This window comes from Pelodiscus sinensis, chromosome 3, assembly GCF_049634645.1.
Source record: "Pelodiscus sinensis isolate JC-2024 chromosome 3, ASM4963464v1, whole genome shotgun sequence".
NCBI classification, from domain to species: Eukaryota; Metazoa; Chordata; order Testudines; family Trionychidae; genus Pelodiscus; species Pelodiscus sinensis.
Genome location: NC_134713.1, coordinates 74816135 through 74831510, shown reverse-complemented (window position 1 = coordinate 74831510; position 15376 = coordinate 74816135). Strand labels below are relative to the sequence as shown.

Below are 15376 nucleotides of genomic sequence, written 5' to 3'. Positions count from 1 at the left end.
AGGCATAGTTGTCAGTTGATGCAAATATATGTTAAATGCTTTTTATATCTCAACGTCATGTATGCAGTAGACCACACTGGCTCCTTGTGGAATTAACGTAATTTATCATATAAATTCACTGTTTGAATTTTGTAAAAACCTGTATTTACTTTGTAGACAATCAGGGCTCCTTTTAGAGCCATTGTGTAAGTCCTTAAACAAGTTTTAAAGATACAGCTCTGATAAAAATCACTGTGGCTAGGTATAAGATTACTGAGTGGTTTTTGGTGCCCACATTATCAGCATTTAAGACAAATCTAAAGACATGTAAAAGCTTATGCCACATTTATAGTAGCTGATTATCAACTGTTAATAACTGGACAACATTACTTTTTTTGGAAAAAAAATACTGTGGATAGCGTGGGGATTAGTATATATTTTGGGGACAAGTCTAAACAATAAAAATGTGTGATTTAAAGGAGCAGTTGAAATGTGTAATGTCTACATTTTTGCACTTATACTAAGGAGACTTTGGGTGAGGGGTTGATGTGTAGAGTTTACTAAAAAAAAATGTCTAGAATGAACTTTTATAGGGAGTTTTAAGAGAAAAGTTTGAGTGGAAATGCTGTGAGAGACTCTTTTGTTACAGTAGGGATGGTGGGCTGGGTTAATATGGATAATCCCAGGAATATGGTGGTATACTGTGAAAATTAAATCCAGAACTTTGACGTTCTTAGCTTAAAATAACACAAATATTTCATCCACCCTTTTTCTCTGTACATTTTTGAGAATTGTTTCAGTCAGTTAAGTTGTCTAGCAGCCATGCAATCAACTGATGAGGGAGCAAAGGAGCGGGATTCAGAAGTAGGGTGACGATATGTTCCATTTTGATGGGGAAAGCCCTCTTTTTAAAGCCCTGCCTTAGCTATCCTGAGGCTTTTGGCAAAAGTGGGCATTTGTCCCATGCTTTTGCCAACTTGATCAGTTAGCAAGAGCAGTGCCCACTTTTTTGAAAGGAACTTGCAGGGAGGGGGGTGAGCAGCAATGACAAGCCCACGTGGGAGGGAGGCAGTGGTCTGGCAGGGCACATACAAGCAGTGATGCCAGCTCCAGCCTTTGGAAAATATGGTCATCTGATGTAGTATGTGCATCACTGCTTGTCCAAGCCCTACTTGCTCCCTTCGTCCCCTCCATGTGGGGAGGAGGGCTCGGGTGAGTGGCTCAGGTGAGGCCTGCAAGGGGGGACTTGGGCAAGCCCTGCACAGTGTCTTGTTTTCACTTTGGGAAATATGGTCACTTTAGCAGATTCCAAGCTTGCTTGTGGGCCAGGAACACTTTCTCACATTTAAGTGACCTCTATTAATAAAAATATCTCCAGCTCTCCTCAGCTAGACAAAGGATCTCAGGCCATATAGAACTTTGAGTGGCAGGGCTGAAAGGGGAGAGCCCTTTCCCATCCACCATAAAAATTGCTTTAACCATTAGAAAACTGTCAGATCCTCATATGAACATGACCTGGGAACTGGCTAACTTCCTAGGGTCAGCCCTTTGCTAGGAGGCTCTCTAGCTTTGGAACTGCTGTGTTTGAGATGCCATTCATTCATGGCAGTGCAGCTCCATGAAGCCAGGTACGTTTTAGTAGATCACCTCAGCAGAACATGTTCATCTTGCCGTAAGCCTTCTCGTCACTCCACATGAAGGCGGTCAACATCATCTTCCAAAAGCAGGGATCTCCCTAAATGGACTTGGTTGTAACTCAAAAGAACAGGAAACGCCAGATGTTCACGGGGACCTAAGTGCCTCCTTGTCAGATGCCTTCTTACTCCCATAGTCAGGCGCTCTAACATATGCCTTCCCCCCCATTGCCATTGATCCACAGTGTCCTCATAAAGATCAAGCAGAACAGGGCCTGTTGGTGATGGTTGGATGTCCTATCTAGAGGCGTGCGCAGCACATTACATTAGGGTGTGCACCCAGGGGATTTTTTTTTAAAGGCAAACATTTATTGAATACTCATTCATAAAGGACGTTATTTTTATTCATCAAACAAACTAAAGAAACTAAAACTTAACTAAACTTAATTTTTTTTAAATTAACAACTAAACTTTACTTAAAAGAGCGTATCATGCGATTAAATTAAAATGCAAAGCCACTTTTTTGTTGAGACATTAGGGTGTGCCTGGGCACACCCCTGAGCACACCTATGCTCCTATCCCAGAACCCTGGCAGCCTCCTGCACCCGAATATAGCAGCGTTGCACTTGACAGCTTGTTGGCTGGCTGCATAGTTGAATGCCAAAGAGAAGGAGTGCTCAGCCCATATTCGGCAGGTACTTAGGTTGCTCTGGTAGATTCCACAGATCTGGCCAAATGGAAATGGTTCATGTGCTGGCCCTTGACCCAAGGAGTTAGACCTGAACAGGCTGTGGGGCAATTAATCTAGGACTACCTTCTGCATCTCAAACTCCGAGATTTGTTCCTCTCCTCGATTTATGGGCCACTTGGCCACCATATCAGCCTATAACCTCCCCATATCCCATTCCAGTCTTTGTTTATGACATGACAGTTCAGTTTTTTAAAGGTCTGCAACTCTCTCTCCATGACTGAGAACTTGTCCCTCCATGGGACCTGAATCTAGTGCTCGTACAGCTCATAAGAGTGCCCTTTGAGCCCTTTGCTTTCTGTTCCCTTCTGCTCTCCAGGAAAGTGCCATTCCTTGGGGCCATGACGTCTGTCCAAAGGGGTCTCTGCTGTCAGAGCCAACTTCTGTGGTGTTTTCAAGGACAAGGTTCAGCTTTCCTGCCCAGGGTTTTTATACAATTTCAAATGAGCCAGGATATAATCTTGCCAGTCTTTTTCCCAAATCTTCAAGCCTGAGGAAGAGTACAGGTTGCACTCCCTGAATGCCACCATCAAAAGGACTGAACTAGTCCATAAGTTGACACAGCTGTTTGTTGCAGCGGCGGATAGCGTGAAAGGTTGATCAGTGACCACCCAGAGAATTTCATCATGGATCATCGCCTGCATCTGGTTTTGCTATGATCCAGCTAAAGTTTTGCTATGACCCACTGATCATTGTAACTGCCCATTTGACTGGTGCACAGGCCTCACTGGCAGCCTTCTTGGCCCATATGCCAATTCCAGTTATCTGCCGAGCCATGAACTGGTCATCCATTCACATGTTCACATCTCGCTACATGCTTACACAGCAAGCCCATGGTGATGCTGCCTTTTGTAGATCAGTGCTGCAGGCTGCATGAACTCCAAACCCACCTCCAGGAATACTGCTTGTGAGTCACCTAGAATGAAAATTTTCCTTGGCCTTCAGCAATCTCTTTTGCTGTTGTATTGTGTTAGCTAACACCAGAGTGCAGTGTTTAGATGTATCTCAACGAATATGAGGAGTTGATCCATATTTTCTGTGACTTCTAATGTGACTTACCAGTGTGCAGGTTTGGACCCTTAATATGCAAATATGTGTTATATATGTTCTCTAAAATAGAATTGGAAAAAAATCACAGGTGCTACATACCATACAGGGCATGGTAGGTAGTACTATTCTATGGTATCCTAGGCTAGTATTTACAAAGATAGGCACTATAATCAATCCACATTCAAGTAAGTGGCCTACTTTTTTTTGAAGCTGTGAAACATTGAGAACTTTCACCGAAGTCAGTGAGTTATGGCTGCTCAACAGGCTCTTCAGGTGCCTAAAGTTTGGACGTAAATGTGTGTATTTGGTTCAGTGATGGCAGAATGTTAATTAAAGAAGTTCAGAATGAGGAAATTCAGCAGTCAGAACAATTTCAGCAAAATGAATGTAGTTCAGATAAGGCTGTTTTTATTAAAATTGGTGTTCATAGAAACGGATCCATTGTAGTTCAATACTAAAAACTACGTAAAATCATGGTGAAATATAGTGTGAAATCTGTAGTCTTGTTTTTTTCTAAGACATTATTATACATCACCTACCCAGGGAGAGGGAACTGTAACAAAATGCTAATGTCTGCAGAGAAAAGTCAGTACTCTCATAACAGTGTAAAGTGACCATGTAACAGGCAGCATAGCAGCTACCAAATTAAAGAGGAAATTCAGTACTAAAATTCTGACACAGTAAAATATTAAGAAATGGCTCCTTCCGTTAAGTATTTTGCAGGCACATCCTTGCTTCCACAAAGAATCTGTTGTAGAACAGAGATTCAGGATGTCTCTCTTTCCATGCATGACAGATGGCAATTTCACAAGCAATGTTATGGATGGATCTTCACACTACACATTCATAAATCATTTTCATAGAACCTCAGAAGGAAATTTTAGTGACACGCTTTTATGTTATTACTAGAGAGAACAAAAACAGTTATTCCAATTATTGGTTCAGAAATGTGGTAGTCATCGGAAATGTCTCTTGGACTGAGTAAAATATCTTTCCTCCCTCACGCAAGGCTAGTCACAGCTGTTTCTGATTAAAAAGGAATGGGTTCTTAGTACTTAAGGGATGAATAAGGGAAGACAAACTGTCTTCATTAATTAGTCCTGACATTTAAACTTCCTGAGCGTATGATAATCTGAGAATCATTAGAGATTTGAGAGAGGCAATGCCAAAGCAAACAGTTATCTGAATATTTAGTATTGATGGGATAAAGTCCATAGGCCTAACAACTAAAGAATACAATTATACAATGGTTTGGAGAAATGGCACAATTCTTTGGCTCCTAGCTTTAAACCAATGTATTTTCAAATGGTATGATTATAATCTTTGGATGCTAGAAACTCAATTCTAAAACATATGTAGGGTAAATCGGTGGCCTACACATTAACCACATTTTAAAACACAAGATTTTAACTTATTTCTTAAACTCTTTTGAAAAATCCAAGTCAAAATGTTCCTATCCTGCAAACACAGCTGTGCCTATACACACATTACCTAAAGAACTCTAAGGCTTTGTCTACACTGTAGGGTTTTTGCTCAAGAAGCTTTTTGCAGAAGAGATCCTGTGCAAAAACGTCTCGTGTAAAAGCGTGTCCACTCCTCAAAAGTGCATCACAGAAGCGATGTGCTTTTGAGCACAAGAGCATCTACACTGCATAGATGCTCTTGCGCAAGAAAGCTCTGATGGCCATCAGAGCACCTGTGCTTTTTCTGATAGGCTCTCTTTGCACAAGAAACTCCTGAGGAGTGTCCACACATGCCTTTTTGCACAAGAGCTTTAGCTCAAAAAGGAGTTATTCCTCGTGCGGAGAGGAATAACTGTACCGACAAAAGCCCTCTGTCCTGTTGATTTACTGTATTTTTTGTTTTGCGCAAAAATGTGCTTGAGGTGTGGACGCTCTGCCAGTTTTTGCACAAAAGCCTTGCAGTGTAAACATAGCTAAGAGATAGTCAGAGGTCTCAAACTCCTATGGGCTGGAGCATATTTGCAATCCAGCCTGGGAGCTCCAGCAACCAGAGAGAGAGGACATGCACACTTATTCTGCTTCCCAGTGGCTCTTACCACCATGGGGGATGTATGGGAGCATGACCTCTGCTGCTGCTCCATGACAGCCACTTCACCTCCCAGTAATCCCTGAAACCACATCCCTCAGGGGAAGTGGTGCAGTGGGGGAAAGAGGGCAGGGTGGTGGTGGGAAGGGGTGGGATTTGGAAGACAGTCATGCCCCCCTCTGCCCCAGGCCACTAGGTCTCCTGAATCAGATTGGGAATACGCTCCGGCCCGGCTCTGGCCCATAGATGGTCCAGCACTGTGAGTTTGAGACCCCTGAGCTAGCTCCACAGAAGGAGCACAGATGTTAAGTGTTGCAACGCTTGCATCTAGGTCCCCAGCAGTGAGTTAGGCACCTGGCTTCCCTAGACAATGCCTAGGGAGAGTTTGGCACCTAAGAATGGAATCCCTGAACGTGAGTACGCTGAGCAGGGAGCTGCCTAAGGTAGCCAGTGGGAAATGCTAAGGAAGGGCGTAGGTACCTATGGTTTGGAGGGAAATACCTCTCTGCTTGGGATTCCCAGCCACAAGCCCTTTCCTGGAGTTAGGTACTTAAGCTCTTCTTCAAAATATAATAACATGCCACCTTCAGCCCTTCCCCTGAATAACCACACTTACCCGGGCTCTGGGATACCAGACTTGAATGCCCTAACTCCTGTGCTATGGGGTATTCTTAGGTGGGTGTCTCTTACTCTCTCCTATTGAAACTATTCCACTGTGTAAAATTACATATTCAGTAACTTATAAAGTGAGCAAGCATAAAATCATAGATTATTTGAAATGGAAGGGATCTTGTGAGATCATGAAGTCCAGTCCTCTGCCCTCATAGCACGACCAAGCATTATCAAGATCATCCCTGATAGATGTCTGTCTAACAAGCTCTTAAATAACTCTAGTAATACAGAGTCCAACCTCCCTAGGCAAGTTATACCAGTATTTAACCATCCTAACAGTTAAGAAGTTTTTCTTAATGTCCAACTTAAACTTCCTTTGCTGCAATTTAAGTCCATTGCTGCTTGTCCTATCATCAGAAGCCAAGGAGAACAATTTTTCTCCCTCTTCCTTGCAAAGAGATACTTATAGATACCCTGATAGATACTTGAAAACAGATATCATGTCCCCTCTCAGTTTTCTCTTTTCTAAACTAAACAAACCCAGTCCTTTTAGTCTTCCCTCATAGGTCATATTTTCTAGACTTTTAATAATTTTTGTTGCACTTCGTTGGACCTTCTCCAATTTCTCCACATTTCTTGAACTGTGGTGCTCATAACTGGACACGATACTCCAATCGAGGCCCGATCAATGCAGAGTAGAGCAGAAGAATTACTTCTCGCGTCTTGCTTACAACACTTCTGTTAATACATCCCAGAATCGTGTTTGCTTTTTTTGCAACAGTCTCACATTGTTGACTCATGTTTAGACTGTGACTCCTAGATTCCTTTCTGCAATACTTCCTAGATAGTCACTTCCCATTCTGTATGTGTGAATCTGATTGTTCCTTCCTAAGTGGAGTACTTTACATTTGTCCTTATTAAACTTAATCCTATTTACCTCAGACCATTTTTCCAGTTTGCCAAGATCATTTTGAATTATGACCCTATCCTCCAAAGCACTTGCAACCCCTCTCAGTTTGGTATCATCTGCAAATTTAATAAGCGTACTCTCTGTGCCAATATCTAAATCATTGATGAAGTTATTGAACACGACTGGTCTCAAAATTGACTCCTGCGTAACCCCACCTGTTATGCCTTTCCAGCATGACTGTGAACCATTAATAACTACCATAATTTAGCAAATATACCCCACACCCGAATATATGCTGTGGTTTTTGCAGTTTGAGTAAAAAATATCTTGTATACCCCATGCATGAGTATAACCCATAGGCTACGTCTACACTGGCCCCTTTTCCGGAAGGGGCATGTTAATTTCACCTATCGTAGTAGGGAAATCCGCGGGGGATTTAAATATCCCCCGCGGCATTTAAATAAAAATGTCCGCCGCTTTTTTCCGGCTTTTAAAAAAGCCGGAAAAGAGCGTCTACGCTGGCCCCGATCCTCCGGAAAAAGTGCCCTTTTCCGGAGGCTCTTATTCCTACTTTGAAGTAGGGCACTTTTTCCGGAGGATCGGGGCCAGTGTAGACGCTCTTTTCCGGCTTTTTTAAAAGCCGGAAAAAAGCGGCGGACATTTTTATTTAAATGCCGCTGGGGATATTTAAATCCCCCGCGGATTTCCCTACTACGATAGGTGAAATTAACATGCCCCTTCCGGAAAAGGGGCCAGTGTAGACGAGCCCACAGGGTATACAAGATTTTGTTTCAAACTGTGCGGGGGAAGGGAGCTTCTACGGGAATTAGCCACCTTCCAGGCAGGGGAGCACTCACCCCGCCTGGTTCCCGTGTGGCCACACAACCTCAAGGTGGGGGAATGAGAGTGCTCCCTGCCCCTTTCTGTGGCTGTGCAGCCTCCAGCCTCCAGGTGGGGGAGCGCTTATCCCCTGTTCCTGTGCAGCCGCAGGAAGAGGCATGAGGAGCACTCATCTCCCGGTTCCCATGCAGGAACCGGGAGATGAGCGCTCCCCCGCCCGGAGGCTGGCGGTTGTGCAGCGGGGGAAGGGGTGAGGGAGCGCTCACCACCAGGTGAGTAAAAAAAAAATGTGTACCCCACAGGAGGGGTGCGGGGTTTGTAAAAACGAATATAACCCATAGGTTATATTCGCTAAATTGCGAATAACTCTGAGAACAGTTATTCCCAGGTATATTGTGTTTCCCTAGTTTATTGATAAGAAGGTTATGCAACACCATATCAAATGCTTTACTGAAGTTGAGGTATACCACGTCCACCACTTGCCCCTTATCCACATGACTTGTTATCCTATCAAAGAAAGCTATCAAATTAGTTTGACATGATTTGTTCTTTACAAATTCATGCTGCCTGTTACCTATCACCTTATCTTCCAGATGTTTGCAGATGAAATTCCTTAATTATTTGCTCCATTATCTTTCCTGTCACAGCAGTTAAGCTGTCTGTAATTTCCTGGGTTGTTCTTATTTCCATTTTTATAGATGAACACTATGTTTGCCCTTTTCTAGTCTTCTGGAATCTTTCCCAACTTCCATGACTTTTTTCAAAGATGATAGCTAATGGCTCAGATACTTCCTCTATCAGCTTCTTGAGTATTCTAGGATGCATTCCATCAGGACCTGGTGACTTGCAGACATCTAACATTTCTAACTAATTTTTTAACTTGTTCTCTTTATAATTTTAACTTCTAAATCTACCCCATTTCCACTAACATTCACTGTGTTAGGCATCCAGTCACCATCAGTCTTCCTGGTGAAAACTGAAACAAAGAAGTCATTAAGCACCTATAGCATTTCCAAGTTTCCTGTTAATGTTTTTCCCTCTTAATTGAGCAGTGGGCCTACCCTGTCCTTGGTCTTCCTCTTGCTTCTAATATATTTGTAGAATGTTTTCTTTTTACCCTTTATGGCTCTAGCTAGATTGAGCTTGTTTTGTGCATTTGCCTTTCTAATCCTATCCCTGGATACTTGTGTTATTTGCTTATATTCATCCTTTGTAATTTGACCTAGTTTCCATTTTTTATGATTCCTTTTTTATTTTTAGATCATGCAAGATCTCCTGGTTAAGCCAAAGTCGTCCCTTGCCATAATATATTTCCTACGCAGTGGACTAGCTGGTCACTTTGAAAACCTGCCAACTGTCTTCAGTTGCTTTTCTTCTTAGTCTTGCTTTCTATAGGACTTTACCTACCCTGCTCTCTGAGTTTCTTAAAATCTGCCTTCCTGAAATCCATTGTCTTTGTTTTGCTGTTCTCCCTTCTATCATTCCTTAGAATCATGAACTCGGTGATTTCATGATCACTTTCACCCAAGCTGCCTTCCGCTTTCAAATTCTCAACCAGTTCCTCCCTGTTTGTTAAAATCAAATTTAGAACAGCTTCACTCCAGTAGCTTTTTCAACCTTCTGAATAAAAAGTTGTCTTCAATGCAGTCCAAGAATGTATTGGATAGCCTGTGCTCCACTGTGTTAGTTTCCCAGCAGATGTCTGGATAGTTGAAATCCCCCATCACCACCAAATTCTGTGTTTTGGATGATTGTTAGTTGTTTAAAAAAAGCCTTATCAACCTCCTCTGCCTGGATAGGTGGTCTGTAGTAGACCCCTAGCATGACATCACCCTTTTATTTTTACCCCTTTTAACCTATCCCAGAGACTCTCAACAAAGTCTCTCCTATGTCCATCTTCACCTCAGTCCAATTGTATTCATTTTAATATATAAGGCAACATTTCCTCCCTTTTTCTTGCCTGTCCTTTCTGAGCTAGTTGTACCCTACTGTACCAATATTCCAATCGTGTGTATTATCCAAGTCTCTGTTATTGTCATAGTTCTGTTTATTTACTAGCACGTCTAGTTCTTCCTGCTTATTCCCCATACCGCTTGCATTTATATACAAACATCTAAGATTCTGATTTGATTTTGTCCCCCCGTTCTGCCTTGTCCCTCCTTTATCTATGATATTATAGCCCATACTCCCTCCCATAAGCATATGTGACTCTAAAGCCCAATAATTATTGCACTCATTGTGAGTAGGAGACTCACCATCCTTCAGATCCCTTCACTATATAAAACAGAGGGGTAAGATTTGAACCTAGATGATCTGTTCCAATGCTCTAACCCCTGGGTTTTAGTAGGAAGGTAACACCAACTGTGTTTTGTACAAAACTTAGTCTGGAACATGTTTACTGGATCAGGCTGTGCAGGTGAAACAGGGCCTGATCCTATGTCAAGGATTGTGCTTGGCTAAAGCATGAGTTATGTACTTGGGAGCAGGACTGAAGCTGCTGTGTGCATTCCCAACAGCAGAAATGTATGTGCCTGGGAAATTTACCAGGGGAAACTTCAGCAGCTAAGGAATCTAAGTGCTTGCAGAGCTAGTCAGCAGCTGGATGGGGGTAGAAAAGACCTAAATTTTCAACTTAAGCACTGACATCTCATTGTGGATTTAGCTCTAAGAGCTTATAAAGTGGTCATTTTCTTTTACAGAAGGCTCCTGAGAAGATTTGATCAGGCAGCACACACTAGTTATTCCATCCGGAGACATTCAATTAAATTGAGGAGAAGCTTGCCTGACTGTAGTTCTCAAGATAGTTCTGGGCTTGTTTTTTTTTTTTAAAGACAGCACAATAGCGACTCCTCAATATTCAGGTCAGCTCATTGTAAGACTTAGTTGACATTCTTCTTAGTACAGACCAGCACAAAGCCCTTCCCACATCTTAAACCCCAGATGAAAGGCTTATGGGTAAATAGGACCTTATCTCTGCACTTGGGTGAATGCTACCTGTGTTGTATATCCTCAGATAACTTTGCTATCAGATCCTTCAGATGAATACCTTCCGGTTACTGTAATTACAACACTTGAATTTTCTCAAGCTGCTCCTTAACTTCCTCCTTAGAGATTAATATCTATTAAGGCCATATCCTGAATTCCCGAGCAAAGTACTTTAGGGAGAAGAATTCCCCATCATCCTTTATAGGAAAAAGAATGATCAAAAGCTTTGTGAAATTTTTCCACTTACAAACTATTGTGTCACCATCCTTTATTCCCTGTGCTGTGTTTTATTTCAGAAAACTAAGGAATCTAATAATACAGTAGTAAATTGTCTGCCATAAGTACTATAACAGGATAAAAAAAATCTTCAAGGCTAATTGAATTTTAAAGTATTTTTGCCTTTTTATTTTTTAAAACATTCCTCCCCATTCCACTGCAGTTGTTGTGTAAAGACTTGTATAAACATTAGCGGAAATGATTACATAAGAAAACAAACAATTGATTGTAGACAATCTACTTGCAAAAGCACAAAGCAAGCAAATTAAAAAAAATAAAAATAGACGTCTAGAACTTCTAACAATGGTAAGTAAAACATTTTCAAACAGAAGAATTTTTTAAGATCAGGAGGTCTCTAACTACAGCTGGGACAAAACATAGACCATTCTCCAGCTTTCCCCCTTCCCAAATGTAGGAGGGAGAGGTGTTGGATAAAATGGGACTGGTGTCAGAATTAACAAAGCTTGTGGTTTTGCTAAACTAAAATAATCCCCACATTTTTTACCAGATTTGGTATTAACTGGACCCTGATAGTTCAAAGTCAGATACTTATAACCTATTGAAGCCTTCTTAATGTCATGGCTATCCACAGACTGCAGCAGTGAAGGCTGGGACCTCTTCATTGCACAGAGCAAAATCTCTCATTCTGTTAATTATCATAACAAGGTTTCATTCGTTTAAAAAATAAATGAGAAAGGCAGGCAGGCAGGCAGACCTGGCCTCTATACCACCTCCATACCTCTGCCAGATGTCAGTTTACAGGTATCAGTTTTCACAAATGATAGAACTTTCTCCAGTTCAGCCTGCCTCCCCCTGTTTAATAAGCATTATATTCATCAATATATTATTTCTTATGTACTGAGTCAGGAATAGAGGTCTGAAGTGAAAGCTGGACACTGGTCAGGCCACTGGAAGCTTGTTCCTTGCCTTCAGGTGGCAGGCTTTTACCCAGGTTTCTTTATCTATAGTCTACTGTATTGGGGGCGGGAGAGTTCAGTGATTTGAGCAGTGGCCTGCTTAAACCCAGAGTTGTGAGTTCAATCCTTGAGGGGCCATTTAGGGATATGGGGCAAATCTCATGGGTGGTACTTGGTCTTGCTGTGAGGGGAGGGGATTGGACTTGATGACCTCTTAAGTTGCCTTCTAGTTCCATGAGAAAGGTATATCTCCATGTATTTTATTATTACCTGTCTAGTCTATTTCTTTTGTTACCTTCAATGTTTCTCTTCGCTTGTGACCCCCACCACGATTGGTCCTGGTTTCTTTCACACCTTTCTTTCCCTCAACTATCATGTCTCACTCTTTACCTTCATTAGTCCAGCCAGTATGTACAACAACATTACCCTTTCCTACCTTTGTGGTGTCCTCCCCAGTTTAAATCAGACCACCTCTTTTGTCCAATCAAGCTCTGCCTCTCTCAAGTGCAGAACTAGGAGGAAAGGGAAGGAGCACATCCCAATGGTTCTGGGTATATCATCACAATTTTTTCCTCAGCATCACAAGGGAATCAGTAGCTGGGCAGTGAGCACAAAGACAGGGATCCTTATTCACCTGCTCAGGACATTTGATGGTACAGGTTGCTTGCAAACCCCATTTGAGAACCCCCTATAGCTGGCAATAGCAAGCCTCAAAGCATGAAGCCAAGAGTGGGTAGGGCCAGGGGAGGAGTACTGAGTCAGTTCCTTTCTCAGGTGGCCAACTCCAGTTCAGAACCTCCTAAGGTGGATCTAGCCAGAAAGTTTTCTTTGAAACTATTTTTGTGATAAAAATATTGATAAAAATTTAAAATATTATGAAAAACTTTAATTATGATCAATTTTCTGGGAGACTTTTCAATGGCAAACCCAGAAAATATTTTTCCTGTAAATATTCTAATTCTTTGGTTTAAAAATAATTTAAAAACCCCCTTTAGGTTTTGGGTTCAAATATACTAGGGGGCTGAGTAGGAAATGTTCAGTTTTTGGAAAACAATTTTTTTAACAAACCCTGTCAAAATGTCCCCCCAAAGTGCTGCTTGAAAATAAAAAAGTTATTTATTGTTATTGTTTTCTATCCAACATGGATGGGGGATACCTGTGAGGGTGGCCCTCATGGTGCCAGCTAGAACTGGAATACAGATGAGCCTTCTCGTTTAACAGCCTTGCACTGAACAAGGATCTGTATGGTGCAAGTTCATTAATTAATCTGGGCATTTGCATTTTGTTCTTTTAAACAGGCTTTGCAAATATTGTGATTTTAATTTTAAATTATGAAAATATGTTTAAAGTTGGTCATCCTGTTATAAAAAACCTTTCTCCTTCTGCCTGTGCAACATACAATGGTTACATCACCTCAGTCAATACCCTGAGATTAAAATACCTCTCTGCTAGAAGTTACAACATGCTTAGAGTAGACTCCTATAACCTCCTAAAGTCGGTGGGTAATTGTAGTCAGTAAAATAAGCTGAGGAAAAATAAGTACTATGCTGCCACTAAGTGCAGGGTTTCCAACTTCCACATCCTTTCTGGAAGATGGATTTACCAATCTTCCCACAGATTTCTGCATGAGACGGTTGCTTAGATATCCACTTGATAGCACTGGATGAAAAATGTTAACATGTTTTTTTGTGGAAAATTTAGGCAAATGTGTTTCCTTCCCATAGTCTCTGTGACACTCTTCCCCCATACTGATAATAAAAATATGATGATGAGAACACGATTATGACATAATTATGATGCCTGCGGTACAAAGTGTCATGTAAAATGTCAACGGAAAAGTTATGATTTGCTGAATCCTTTTTATAAGCATATATCTTTTTTTTAAAAAAAATCTGAAGTTATAAATATTGACCATGGATATGTATTTCAAATGTACTTGCTCTGGGTAACACCCAAAACTAGCCTTTCAGGAACAACAGTGAAGAAGCTAGACAGTGCTAATAGCCCATCAGTGGAAAATATTGGCCATGTTTGTTCTCAACAGGAAATGTTTCAGATAGCCTATGGATAATGGCTGCTATGACTCAGACCACATGATACTGAACTTCATTTTGTTATCTGTATTTTTCCAGAAACTGGGCTGGGGAACTTGGCTTGTGGAAGAAACTTAAAAGGGGAAAGTGACATCACCAGGGGGCCTCATTCTCTCTGTAATTCAACACCTGGAAACACCTTAGGAATTCCAGTAATTTAGGAATAAATCAGCACCTTGGGGAAGTGCTGATTCCATGCTGGAAGAAAGGATTTCTGACTCTGTATAGAACATCTATGAATTGCTGTTACTAATTACTACTCCTTGATTTAAATCCTATGTAGTATAGTAAGCTTAGTTTGCATTTTTGTTTATTTTGGTAGGTAATCTACTTTGATTTGTGTGTTATTCCTTTTAATCCCAAAGTCATTAATTTGTCTCTCTGATGAGGCGTGTTAAATTTTCAATTATTGTATCACATTTTGTCAACATATCAAAATTTGCATCATATTAATGAGCTGATAAGGGTATTTCTTAAGCTTATGGCAGATATGCCTTAATATGGCATACTTTCCTTTATGATAAAAGGGATAATAATGGACATGGAATTCGGGAGCAAATAGTTGCAGGTTGAGACCTCAGTCTTGCAACTGGATGAGTGGTCTTTACATAGAGCCACTTGACCGGTCAGGACCTCCGCTTGCCTCCCTTCTATATTTATATGATAGTTAAGAAACTCTTCCTTCATTCCAGTTGATCTTAGAAAAACTGGCTTTTCAGAATTGCAAACTCTCATGATACTCCCAGGAAATTATTCTGTGTTTTTCTTAAGACCAGCTTGTGAAGTCATATGTCTCAACTGCTATTTAAAAAGAAAGGGAGTTTGTAACCTTCCTGTTTGCACAGAACAGCACACCTATGTGAAGCCCAGAGACTCAAAATAAAACAGGCAAATAAAAAGACCCAGAAGTTAATCTTTTAAAATCTCTTGATTTTTTGGGACTTGACTCAGGATTTCATGCTTGGGATAGTTAGTCCTAGATTTGATGTCTATAGTGGTTTAAAGCGGAGGATTAACGATCTAGTTAAATTTCTTTCACAGAAAATGTGTAAATTTCAGTTACTTCATTAAATACGTTAATTTCTGTTTGCTTTCAATAGTTTGCTGGTTTCATGATTTTCTGTGGTTCACATCTACTGCACTTAAATGGAGCCAGTTAGAATTTGCCTATAAACTGCTTACAATATAAAGGTATGTTGTTATGTTTTATTTTGGCTTTTAGTCTTAATGGGTGAGGAGAACTATTTTTAAACTTCCTATCACGCCATCACAATAATTTCAGA

At 41.0% G+C, this 15376-nt stretch overlaps 1 protein-coding gene across 3 annotated transcripts in view; it reads left to right on the top strand.

Moving 5' to 3' along the window:
* Positions 1-14269, top strand: part of POPDC1 (popeye domain cAMP effector 1) — a 65699-nt gene extending 51430 nt beyond the window's left edge. For all 3 annotated transcript variants that reach the window (XM_075923943.1, XM_075923941.1, XM_075923942.1), the window contains one exon: positions 14133-14269. In XM_075923943.1, coding sequence (XP_075780058.1) covers positions 14133-14254 — 122 coding nt within the window. In that variant the 3' untranslated portion in view covers positions 14255-14269. The remainder of the gene's footprint in view (positions 1-14132) is intronic.
* Positions 14270-15376: the final 1107 nt, after the last annotated feature.